Source organism: Oncorhynchus mykiss, chromosome 27, assembly GCF_013265735.2.
Source record: "Oncorhynchus mykiss isolate Arlee chromosome 27, USDA_OmykA_1.1, whole genome shotgun sequence".
NCBI classification, from domain to species: domain Eukaryota; kingdom Metazoa; phylum Chordata; class Actinopteri; order Salmoniformes; family Salmonidae; genus Oncorhynchus; species Oncorhynchus mykiss.
The window spans coordinates 29,744,497-29,756,093 of record NC_048591.1 but is presented as its reverse complement, the minus strand read 5'-3'; the positions used below and the strand labels follow the sequence as shown (position 1 = coordinate 29,756,093).

General features: G+C 43.3%; 1 protein-coding gene across 12 annotated transcripts in view; it reads left to right on the top strand.

Annotated features, from left to right (window-relative positions):
• Positions 1-6: 6 nt before the first annotated feature.
• Positions 7-11,597, top strand: part of LOC110507923 (eukaryotic translation initiation factor 4 gamma 1) — a 72,329-nt gene continuing 60,738 nt past the window's right edge. For 8 of the 12 annotated variants that reach the window (XM_036965851.1, XM_036965848.1, XM_036965846.1 and 5 more), the window contains exons 1-4: positions 2,039-2,151; positions 9,568-9,649; positions 9,747-9,864; positions 9,985-10,068. In XM_036965851.1, the coding sequence (XP_036821746.1) occupies positions 9,790-9,864; positions 9,985-10,068 (159 nt within the window). In that variant the 5' untranslated portion in view covers positions 2,039-2,151; positions 9,568-9,649; positions 9,747-9,789. Of the gene's footprint in view, positions 82-318; positions 430-2,038; positions 2,152-9,567; positions 9,650-9,746; positions 9,865-9,984; positions 10,069-11,597 lie in introns of those variants that run through there. The other 4 variants (XM_036965852.1, XM_036965843.1, XM_036965854.1 and 1 more) reach the window with 3 other exon arrangements.

Here is an 11,597-nt window from a genome sequence, read left to right as displayed (position 1 = left end):
ACATGACTGATTAAACCGGAATTTGGCTACCGGCTTCCGGGACCGCCCATTTCGTCCGACTGCGGACTGAAGGAGAGAAAGGTAAATGTTATGATTTCCATCTATACCATTTGCTAATTCAGAATTGTGTGAGACAGAAATTGACAATCCACATCCATCCGCGCTTTTAAAATTGAAATTAAACCCAGTAGATCGATATATGGGGGCTTGAGCTGTGTTTCCACTCCTAGACTGTGATTTTTCCTGTTAGCCCAACCAACCCCCACCCCAAAAAGAGAGAGGACACCCCTTCCTACGAGGTGATAAACATTAGCCTACGAAAGAGAATTGACGAAGGCAGGAGATTTGACATACCGAATTAAAAACCATCCATTTGAATCCCTTTATTAACTAGCTAATACTATTCTAAACGTGTATAGCTAATTAATGGTAAGCAGTTTTATACTATGCAGATAGCGCTAACGTTATGAGAAGTGACAATTTGCTCGGTTTATGGTGAATAATTGTTTGTTTTCCGTAGCAACTTATATGACATCTGTTCTTTACTTAATTCTTGAGAAATGGACATTGAACCCAATCGTTCCTTACAAAAAAAAGATTGCAGTTTTGAACGTGCAGTAACTGCAGTCGACTGTTATTTTGAACGCAGTATTTGCAGCATACTGCACTCTGTGACTGCTATCTTGTTTCGGAAGGGTGGTAAATGTTATAGTTGAAGTACCGGTAGTTAGTTGGTCGAGGAGGCATCATTTTGTCGCCTTCCCAGTCTGCACGTCTGTGTTGTAACTAGTTAACACTGGTTATGTGGTGCTTCCAAGACAACTGGGAATTCGGCGGGGGAAAAAACGAGGTCAAATGATTATCGACATTCAAAACTATTTGTCCAGTCGGTCGTTTTTATCAGGTAGTCAGGAGAAATCTCCGAGTTCAGTGTAATCAAGACAACTAGATATTCGTGGATAAAAACGACCCACTGGACAAATCGAGTAACCAGCTGTTTTGAACGCGGCATATTTATTTTTTACGTTTTATTTAACTAGGCAAGTCAGTTAAGGGGCAGAACAACATTTTTACCTTGTCAGCTCGGGAATTTGAACCAGCAACCTTTCGGTTACTGGCCAAACGCTCTAACCACAAGGCTACCTGCCGCCCCACATATTTAACTGTGGCGTTTGTAATTTGACAGAGGGATATATTGTGGGATCTCCGTTTACTGTGAATACATATTGCTGATGCATGGACAATGTGGTAGGATCCACATTGGCATGTTCGTTTATCATTGGATCCCATGCGTAATGTTCAGAGGATGACACAGCACATCGAGGATGCTACCCTGCGGGTGAAATGGCACAGATGCTGATCAGTTTCCGGGTGGTAATTGCCAGAGACTGGTTACCATCTTTTTGGGTATTTGGGAGACCCCTTGCTTGTTAGCTGAAAGCTTAACTCATATCCACCTCGATGTAAGAGAACGGAGTTGAGCTTTCCTCAGCTACATGCTTGCTAGCCTGCATGTAATTATATGCAGATTGAGCATTGTCCGTTTATGGTTGCTATAAATGTTGGCAAATTTGAAAATCAAAACCGATAAGAGAATAGAGTACAAGAAGCCGGCTGCTGTGTGCGCATTGTGCTACACTTGCTGCGCGCGCTAAAGACGGAGATCCACCCACGTGGTAACTCCTAAGTGGGTTTGGGGGAAAAAATGTTTGCCACTAGTTAGCACAGCCTCAAAGTCAGAATTGGCTATATCTTAAAAAATGAATTTAAGGTTAGGCATAATGTCGGGGCGGGAGGTGGTCTAGTGGTTAGAGCATTGGACCAGTAACCGAAAGGTTGTTGATTCGAATCCCCGAGCTGACGGAGTAAACATCTTTCGTTCTGTCCCTGAACAAGGCAGTTAACCCACTGTTTCTTAGTAGGCCGTCAATGTAAATAGAATTTGTTCTTAACTGACTTGCCTCGTTAAAAACAATTAAAAAAATTAGCAGTGTGGTTTGGGTAAATTGTAGAAATGGGCGGGGTTTATGACATTGTGGCTGTGGTAACTAGTGACGAGCGAGGAGGCTGTTGAAGCAACATGGCGCCGCACAGCAAAGCAATCCTGCACGCCTTATCGTCTCACGTTACCGGAGCTTGTCAGAACTGAGGGTTTGAAAGTTATCCACTATCCGTAGACTGCATGCATGTGGCTAGCAATATTAATGTTTATTGTATGACAGTTCTCAGGTCTGCCTTGTTTGTTGTCCCGTGAATTTGTAGCTATGTATGTTTTGCGTGACTGAAAAATGACCGGTGTATGGCTTCTAATGCTAATGTAGCGTAGGGAATAATACATTTGGCATTAGCTCAAATACTTTGTTTGACTGCACAACTATTCTGTCCGCAGGGGTGTCTGGTAAGATGTCTTTCTGTTGTAGTAGCATCTGCATTAGAGAAGCGATTACTGATATACGGCGATTACCGACACGTGAACTTGGCTGAGAACCTCGGCTCAAAATGGATGCCGCTTCAGAGCCAGCTCGTGAGCCTTGAGGAAGCAGGCGAGCCATGATCCCAGATTTACCCCATTATTAATTAGTCCTCTACCAAATGCCTTTCTCTGAATAGCTTTGGCTCTCATCTTGAATTACAGCTATTGTAAATAGCAACAGTAGTGGTGGAATTGTGATGATAATCAATAACAAAAACTGATGTAGCTTGCCAAGTGTATGGTCATTGACTAGAACCTGTCTGGTCCTGGGTGAAAATGGTTAGGAAGCCCCGGTGTTGGGAATAAGGTCACTCACCTGCAATGTTCGGAACGTTGTTGATCATACAAATCTAATATACAGAGGACACTGTCATTCAATTCTGTCCCACAGATGTGAAGTTGTTCTTTATCACATTTCAATTTGTAATGCTCTCTCAGATGGGATCTGGCAGATGGGTAGTGATTGGAATGGAATTTCTTTTTAGCGCATGACACACCACAATACTTTAGAAACAATTGGCCCTGTTTGTTATATAGGCTTGTTATATTAAGCTATGGGTTACATATAAACATTATTTGGCAGTAGCTACACGTGCAGTCTTGACAGGTGTCTTTTTCCTTCCTTTCCACCACAGAAATGCATTACTTTTTTGACACTGCCATCGGCAGTACCTGGTTGGTACTGTTCCGTTACCTAGCTTTCGAGTTGAACAGACATTTCAGAGGTCATCACATCTAGTGTGTTTGTGCATGGCCATCCAGGCAGTACAGTGCTTTTAAGGCCGACTATCGGGTAGGCTATGTTATATGTGAACAATGTCTGAGAATCAGAGGCTAGCAATTCAAACGTTACGAACATGACATGTAGATGCCACTGTTTAGTCATTCCCTTCAGCACTCTTTTTTGTTTGAGACTGCATAACAAACACTGTAAACTTCCCATGATACTACCATTCACACAGACTAACACCTAAAATAATCCACTAGTACATAGGTAAACACACACACACACACTTTTCTGCTTTGTTATGGCGACAGCCTGTGTCTTAGGCCTCTGCTCCCACCCACACTAGGTCATGGGGTCCGTGTTGGGATTATGCATCGGTCTCTGTTGCATTGGTGGTTGAAAATGAACGTCCCCGCCCCACACATACACATTCATCCCCCTCTGCTGCCTGTCAGGCCAGCTGGATGACTGAAACTGGTGGGTGTGGTCTCGGCTGGGTTTCACACATCCCCCTCCCTTCAACCCCTTCTCCCTTGGGCTATCCTGCCTGGTCAGTTCTGCACTGCAGCACTATTGCTGCGGGAGTAGGATATATACTGATTTTATTTAGTATGCACACAGTTAATGCTGTTGGAATAATAGGAGGTGATTGAGATATAAGGCCATGACTGTTTGCTCATCAAGGAACTCAACTGAATCCTTCATGTATGTGAAGTGCTCCCTCATCCTTCCAGAGGGAACCGTTTTAGGCTTCAGCTATAGGGTGTGGCCAAAAACATAGGTCTCTTCCCCTCAGGGTGAATCAGTTTTTCATTAGCTGTCTTCCTGTCAGTTTGAGTGCGTCAGGGTGAGCACAGGGAGACCGTCCAAAAGGGCTCTACACAGTCTATGCAAACTAAGGCGATGGAGGTCCGTTTACTTCACTACGTAGTTCTACGTACATTTGTGCGGCTGAAGTTTTGGAACTTGACTCAAACTGAACCTTGTTGGCTTCTTTTGCGTAGACTGGAGAGACCTTTTTACTTCCGGAGTGTCAACTCAGCACCAACTCACTCTCTGTCTCTGACCTTAACCAACCACAACCTCTCATTGCCATTTCCTTTCTAACTCCCTGACCGGTCTGAGGGTGTGCTAGTGGAAAATGTCTATTTCAACATTTCTTTAAGTTTGCTGTTCCACCTGTCCATTTGAAAGGTGCTGGGTTTGTTTAGTGTGCTTTTCTTCTCTGTCTTGTAGTCAGTGTTTATTTTGGCTTCTTTCACCTGCCAGAAGTGTAATTTCCCTTAGAAAACACTGACTCAGAATGACTCAGGGCTTTTCCCAACTGCTCTTTGTGTGTGGCTGAGAAGGAGAGAGGGTGTGTGTCTACTGTTAATTCAAGAATGAATGGCCGCTAGATGAAACCCAACATATTCTATTGGGACAATAACAGTGATGCGGCAAAAAAAAATAGTTATATATTGCAATATTATTTTGGATGATATTATATCGATACTTTAACTTCAAGTATGGATTTGTAAAGCAATTAAATGCTAGATAGCTAAAACTGCCAGGGGTTTTTATGCATAGAAAAGTCTTGGGTAGGTCTCCTATGTCTAAACATTTACAAAATAAATAATAATAATCGTGTCCATGCGTATACGGAACATATTCAGACCTCTTCCCCATTTCCACATTTTGTTACGTTATTCTTATTTAAAAAATGTATTAAATAAAACATTTTCCTCATCAACCCACACACAATAACCCATAAAGGCAAAGTGAAAAACGGTTTTCAGATTATTATTATTTTTTAAATTGATACCTTATTTACTGAAGTATTCGGAGCCTTTGCTATGAGACTGGAAATTGAGCTCCTGTTTCCATTGATCATCCATGATGTTTCTACAACTTGATTGGAGTCTTCCTGTGGTAAATTCAGTTGATGGCACATGATTTGGAAAGGCAAACACCTGTCAAAATACGGTCCCACAGTTGACAGTGCATGTCAGAGCAAAAACCAAGCCATGAGGTCGAATGAATTGTCCATAGAGCCCCCGAGACAGGATTGTGTCGAGGCACAGATCTGGGGAAGGGTACCAAAACATTTCTGCAGCATTGAAGTTTCTGAAGAACACAGAGGCCATCATTCTTAAATGGAAGAAGTTTGGAACCACCAAGACTTCCTAGAGCTGGCCAAACTGAGTAATCTGGGGAGAAGGGCGTTGTTCAGGGAGGTGACCAAGAACCCAATGGTCCCTCAGACAGGGTTCCTCTTTGGAGATGGGAGAACCTTCCAGAAGTACAACCATCTCTGCAGCACTCCACCAATCAGGCCTTTATGGTACAGTGGCCAGACGGAAGTCACTTCTCAGTAAAAGGCACATGACAGCACGCTTGGAGTTTGCCAAAAAGCACCTAATAGACTCTGACCATGGGAAACAAGATTCTCTGGTCTGATGAAACCAAGATTGAACTCTTTGGCCAGAATGCCAAGCGTCACGTTGGGAGGAAACCTGGCACCGTCGCTACGGTGAAGCATGGTGGTGGCACCATCAAGAACTATTTAATCAACTTTAGACTATAGCTGTAGCCTAACAACATGATAGTCAGTCAGTACCAGTCAAGTTTGGACACACCTGCTCATTCAAGGGTTTTCTTTATTTTTACTATTTTCTACATTTTAGAATAATAGTGAATACATCAAAACAATGAAATAACACAATAGCACATGACACATTCAAAATATATTTTAATTAGCCATCCCTTGCCTTGATGACAGCATTGCACACCCTTGGCATTCTCTCAACCAGCTTCATGAGGAATGCTTTTCCAACAGTCTTGAAGGACATCCCACATATGCTAAGCATTTGTTGGCTGCTTTTTCTTCACTCTGCGGTCCAACTCATCCCAAACCATCTCAATTGGGTTAAGGTCTGGTGATTGTGGAGGCCAGGTCATCTGATGCAGCACTCCATCACTCTTCTTGGTCAAATAGCCCTTAAGCAGCCTGGAGGTGTTTTGGGTCATTGTCCTGTTGAAAATGAAAAACGAAACTGTTTTTGTTCTTTACCTATGGCGTATTGTGTGTAGATTGATGAGGAAAAATAACAATTTAACACATTTTAGAATAAAGCTGTAATCGAACAATGTGGGAAAAGTACTTTCTGAAGGCACTGTGTGTTTACATACATATATACATATCATTTTTCGTGATGGAAAAATGTTTTCAGTTTGAACTTAAATGACTAAAACAAGATTTAAAGTATGTAGAAAAGATAATGGACCTATATAAACTCAGCAACAACAAAAAACGTCAATTTTTCAGGACCCTGTCTTTCAAAGATAATTTGTAAAAATCCAAATAACTTCAGATTTTCATTGTAAAGGATCTAAACACTGTTTCCTATGCTTGTTCAATGAATTATAAACTATTCATGAATATGCACCTGTGGAACGGTCGTTAAGACACTAACAGCTTACAGGCGGTAGGCAATTAATGTCAGTTATGAAAACTTAGGACAATAAAGAGGCCTTTCAACTGACTCTGAAAACACCAAAAGAAAGATGCCCAGGTTCCTGCTCATCTGTGTGAACGTGCCTTAGGCATGCTGCAATGAGACATGAGGACTGCAGATGTGGTCAGGGCAATAAATTGCGAGACTGTATTGTGAGACGCCTAAGACAGCGCTACAGGGAGACAGGACGGACAGCTGATCATCCTCGCAGTGGCAGACCACGTGTAACAACACCTGCACAGGATCGGTACATCTGAACATCACACTTGGGGGACAGGTACAGGATGGCAACAACAACTGCCTGAGTTACACCAGGAACGCACAATCCCTCCATCAGTGCTCAGACTGTCCGCAATAGGCTGAGAGAGGCTGGACTGAGGGCTTGTTGGCCTGTTGTAAGGCAGGTCCTCACCAGACATCACCGGCAAAAGCGGCGCCTATGGGCACAAACCCACCGTCACTGGACCAGACAGGACTGGCAAAAAGTGCTCTTCGCTGACGAGTCGCGTTTTTTTCTCACCGGGGGTGTGGTCGGATTTCCGTTTATCGTTGAAGGAATGAACGTTACAACGAGGCCTGTACTCTGGAGCGGGATCAATTTGGAGGTGGAGAGTCCGTCATGGTCTGGGGCGGTGTGTCACAGCATCATTGGACTGAGCTTGTTGTCATTGCAGGCAATCTCAACGCTGTGCGTTACAGGGAAAACATCCTCCTCCCCCATGTGGTACCTGCAGGCACATCCTGACATGACCCTGCAGCATGACAATGCCACCAGCCGTACTGCTCGTTCTGTGCGTGATTTCCTGCAAGACGGGAATGTCAGTGTTCTGCCATGGCCAGCGAAGAGCCCGGATCTCAATCCCATTGAGCACGTCTGGGGCCTGTTGGATTGGAGGGTAAGGGCTAGGTTCATTCCCCCCAGAAATATCTGGGAACTTGCAGGTGCCTTGGTGGAAGAGTGGGGTAACATCTCACAGCAAGAACTGGCAAATATGGTGCAGTACATGAGTAGGAGATGCACTGCAGAACTTAATTTTTTTATTTATTTTTTTTATTTTACCTTTATTTAACCAGGTAGGCAAGTTGAGAACAAGTTCTCATTTACAATTGCGACCTGGCCAAGATAAAGCAAAGCAGTTCGACAGATACAACGACACAGAGTTACACATGGAGTAAAACAAACATACAGTCAATAATACAGTATAAACAAGTCTATATACAATGTGAGCAAATGAGGTGAGAAGGGAGGTAAAGGCAAAAAAGGCCATGGTGGCAAGGTAAATACAATATAGCAAGTAAAACACTGGAATGGTAGTTTTGCAATGGAAGAATGTGCAAAGTAGAAATAAAAATAATGGGGTGCAAAGCAGGAAAAATAAATAAATTAATTAGATACAGTTGGGAAAGAGGTAGTTGTTTGGGCTCTATTATAGGTGGGCTATGTACAGGTGCAGTAATCTGTGAGCTGCTCTGACAGTTGGTGCTTAAAGCTAGTGAGGGAGATAAGTGTTTCCAGTTTCAGAGATTTTTGTAGTTCGTTCCAGTCATTGGCAGCAGAGAACTGGAAAGAGAGGCGGCCAAAGAAATAATTGGTTTTGGGGGTGACTAGAGAGATATACCTGCTGGAGAGTGTGCTACAGGTGGGAGATGCTATGGTGACCAGCGAGCTGAGATAAGTGGGGACTTTACCTAGCAGGGTCTTGTAGATGACATGGAGCCAGTGGGTTTGGCGACGAGTATGAAGCGAGGGCCAGCCAACGAGAGCGTACAGGTCGCAATGGTGGGTAGTATATGGGGCTTTGGTGACAAAACGGATTGCACTGTGATAGACTGCATCCAATTTGTTGAGTAGGGTATTGGAGGCTATTTTGTAAATGACATCGCCAAAGTCGAGGATTGGTAGGATGGTCAATTTACAAGGGTATGTTTGGCAGCATGAGTGAAGGATGCTTTGTTGCGAAATAAGAAGCCAATGCAGCTGGTGGCCACACCAGATACTGACTGTTACTTTTGATTTTGACTCGCCCTTTGCTCAGGGACACATTATTCAATTTCTGTTAGTCACATGTCTGTGGAACTTGTTCAGCTCATGTCTCAGTTGTTGAATCTTGTTATGTTCATACAAATATTTACACCATGTGAAGTTTGCTGAAAGTAAACGCAGTTGACCGCAAGAGGATGTTTCTTTTTTTGCTGAGTTTGTTAGTTCTTAAAAATAGTAAGCACAAATTAACCACATTCATTCGTATTTTTGTCGTGCCCTGGGGCCTCCATTAATTTTGTTGTTTGTGTCACTCGGCTAGGGTAAGTCATGGCAAAATGTGTAAAATTGCAGGAAATTGGCTTTAAAACTGCACGTTTTTCTCTGACTTGTGGAATTGTAGGAAATTAGGTTTTAAACGGCTGCATTTTGTCACTGCGGACAACAGAAGGGCCTCAAATGTTCGGGTAGCGACCACTCCAATGGCCACGCCCACCACCTAAGCACCATTTCTGAACCAGAATAAACCCTGTCTAACGCTCGTTGGCTGTACCTGTGCCAACGCCGGTATTTTTAATCATATAGCTTGTTCTGTCTTTTTTAAAATAGTGAGTCAACATGTTTTCAACACTTATTTTCATGACTGATCAAAACTCATTTTCTCATGCTCTGCAGCAGACATATAGTGAGCAATAGGTATGTTTGGAACATCAAATCGCAGTATTGAATCGCACTAACCTACATATAGGATTGTGAAATCGTATTGTGATGTCCCTGACAATATGCCTGTCTCATGGGGAATAGAATTGTAACCCCTGTGTACCAAACCATTGTCTCTGTCATCTCAGTTATGAATCCAATCTGACCTCTCTCTCTCTCTCTCTGACAGGGCGATCAGAGGACAGACGACCACCACATTGGCACACCACCGAGCCTTGCTCCCATTCCGGGGACTAAACACGGTTCAAAGTGTGAGTGCTGGTCAACAACGCCTAAACACCATTCTCTCCCTCTCATAGTCTATCCCTGATTCTCTCTTCACCTCCTCCACCCTCTTCCTCCTCTCAGATTTCTGTACAGGTCCGAGTGCGCCCATGCAGAACCACAGGAAATGAATAAAGCACCACAGCCTATAACGGGACCCCCCTCTGCCACCCACCCTGCCCCCTCCCCCGGAATCCAACAGGTAACGGGAATCTACTGTTTGTTTTAATTGGAGCTTCAATCTTGTCTCATGGTTGTTTGTCCAATCGGTAACCATATTGTTGATCACCGTTTCTCCCCTCTTTTCCTCTATCTTTCACAGGCCACCTTCCCTCCTGGACAACCCCCCTCTGTTGTCTTTGCCACCCCACCTCCACAAATGAACCCAGCACCACAGCACCGACAGGTTTGCCCTCCGTCACCCCACAGCTTCATTTAGTCCCTAGTGCAGTATCTTAATCTATTGGTAGGAATGTAGATCCTGCTTAGGGCTGTTGTGACCGTATTACTTCCACAACGGCGGTCAACAGTCATGAAGGCAGTCAAATTCCAAGTGACTGTTTAGTAATTAGGCTTCTCCAAGCTCTGATGCTCCAGATGGTCATTAGTAGCCTACCAAACTTGCTAACTGCATGGTACTCAGTGCTGTAACATTTCATGTTGCGCAACATTTGTATAGGCTGTGCAATTGCATGAGAAAACAGAGTGATGGCCTCTATTAAAAATAGGAGGATCCCATCAGCTTTCAATAGGCTAGGCCTCTCAAATGTATTTCTCAACTTTCCTAATATTAAGCGCATGGCTTTTCTTTAAAATAGAAGTATAGCCTACCTGGCTGGCTCAAATGTACCACGGGAAAAGCCTCCTCCATTTGCTATTTAAGTGCACCCCCCCCCCCCCCACACCCCTGTTTCGAGACAGGTGCATGATAATGGTACTTTATAAATCAAAACAAACTTCTTATATATAATTTTGACTTTTTCGAACCAGAGTTGCGTGCGCACTTCATGTAGCCTAGCCCATAGGCCTATATGTTTTAATAAGGTTTGTATCACAACTAAAGTGGTCAAATAACTTCTTAAAATTAAGCACATTAATCCCTCTTCACAAGTCGTTGTAGAGCCTAACTGGCATAAATAAGCAGCGGTTGAGTTTAAAATTTAGTGAATTTTCACCATAAACATACACCTTTTTATAATAAAAGCATTACATACGTCATCGCATTTGCGGTCACTTTTGATAATGGTGTTTTCCCTCCAATGGAACATTGCTGCGCTTATAATGTGAAGAAATAGCCTAATAGTTTATCAACATTTTAAGCTACGTTCTGAAAAGTTGTCAGCCTCATTCCGTAAAAAAATATTTATTGACGCTAAGGGGTTGTATTAAATTGGGATCTATCGCATACCACAACTGTCCCAGACTTATTTATTTTTCGCACAGAATAGGTCAACTTTTGTACGATGGGGGATATTAGATTGACATAGGCTTGTGCTTTTGCTGTTTGTTAGGCCTGCTCATCTTGTTGGCTGACAAGAAGTAAACGTGGACAGTTCTTCCAATATCATTAATATGCACCTCGGAATTGAAGAAGGATGCGTGCAGTTGCGTCCCTGATGTGTCTGTCTTCACTTGTAACCTGTGAGAAAGACCCGACCACATGCTGGAGAGCCATGTGAGTGAGAGGTGCTTCGGAGCGCGCAGTACTCAGGGAGAAGGGAATTATTATATTTAGCCCAAGGGCACAATGGCCACTGGCCGCAAAAGGCATAGATTTTTGTAGAGAGCATTACAGCCACACGAAGGCCATGCCGCCGAGAAATTCGAGATATTATCAATTGCTTGTCAAATTGTGAATGAGAGACTGATGAAGTATGTACAGCCTGCACAAAAAAACAAAGCAGAGCTCATGCCTTTTCACGTGACCTTTTTTCA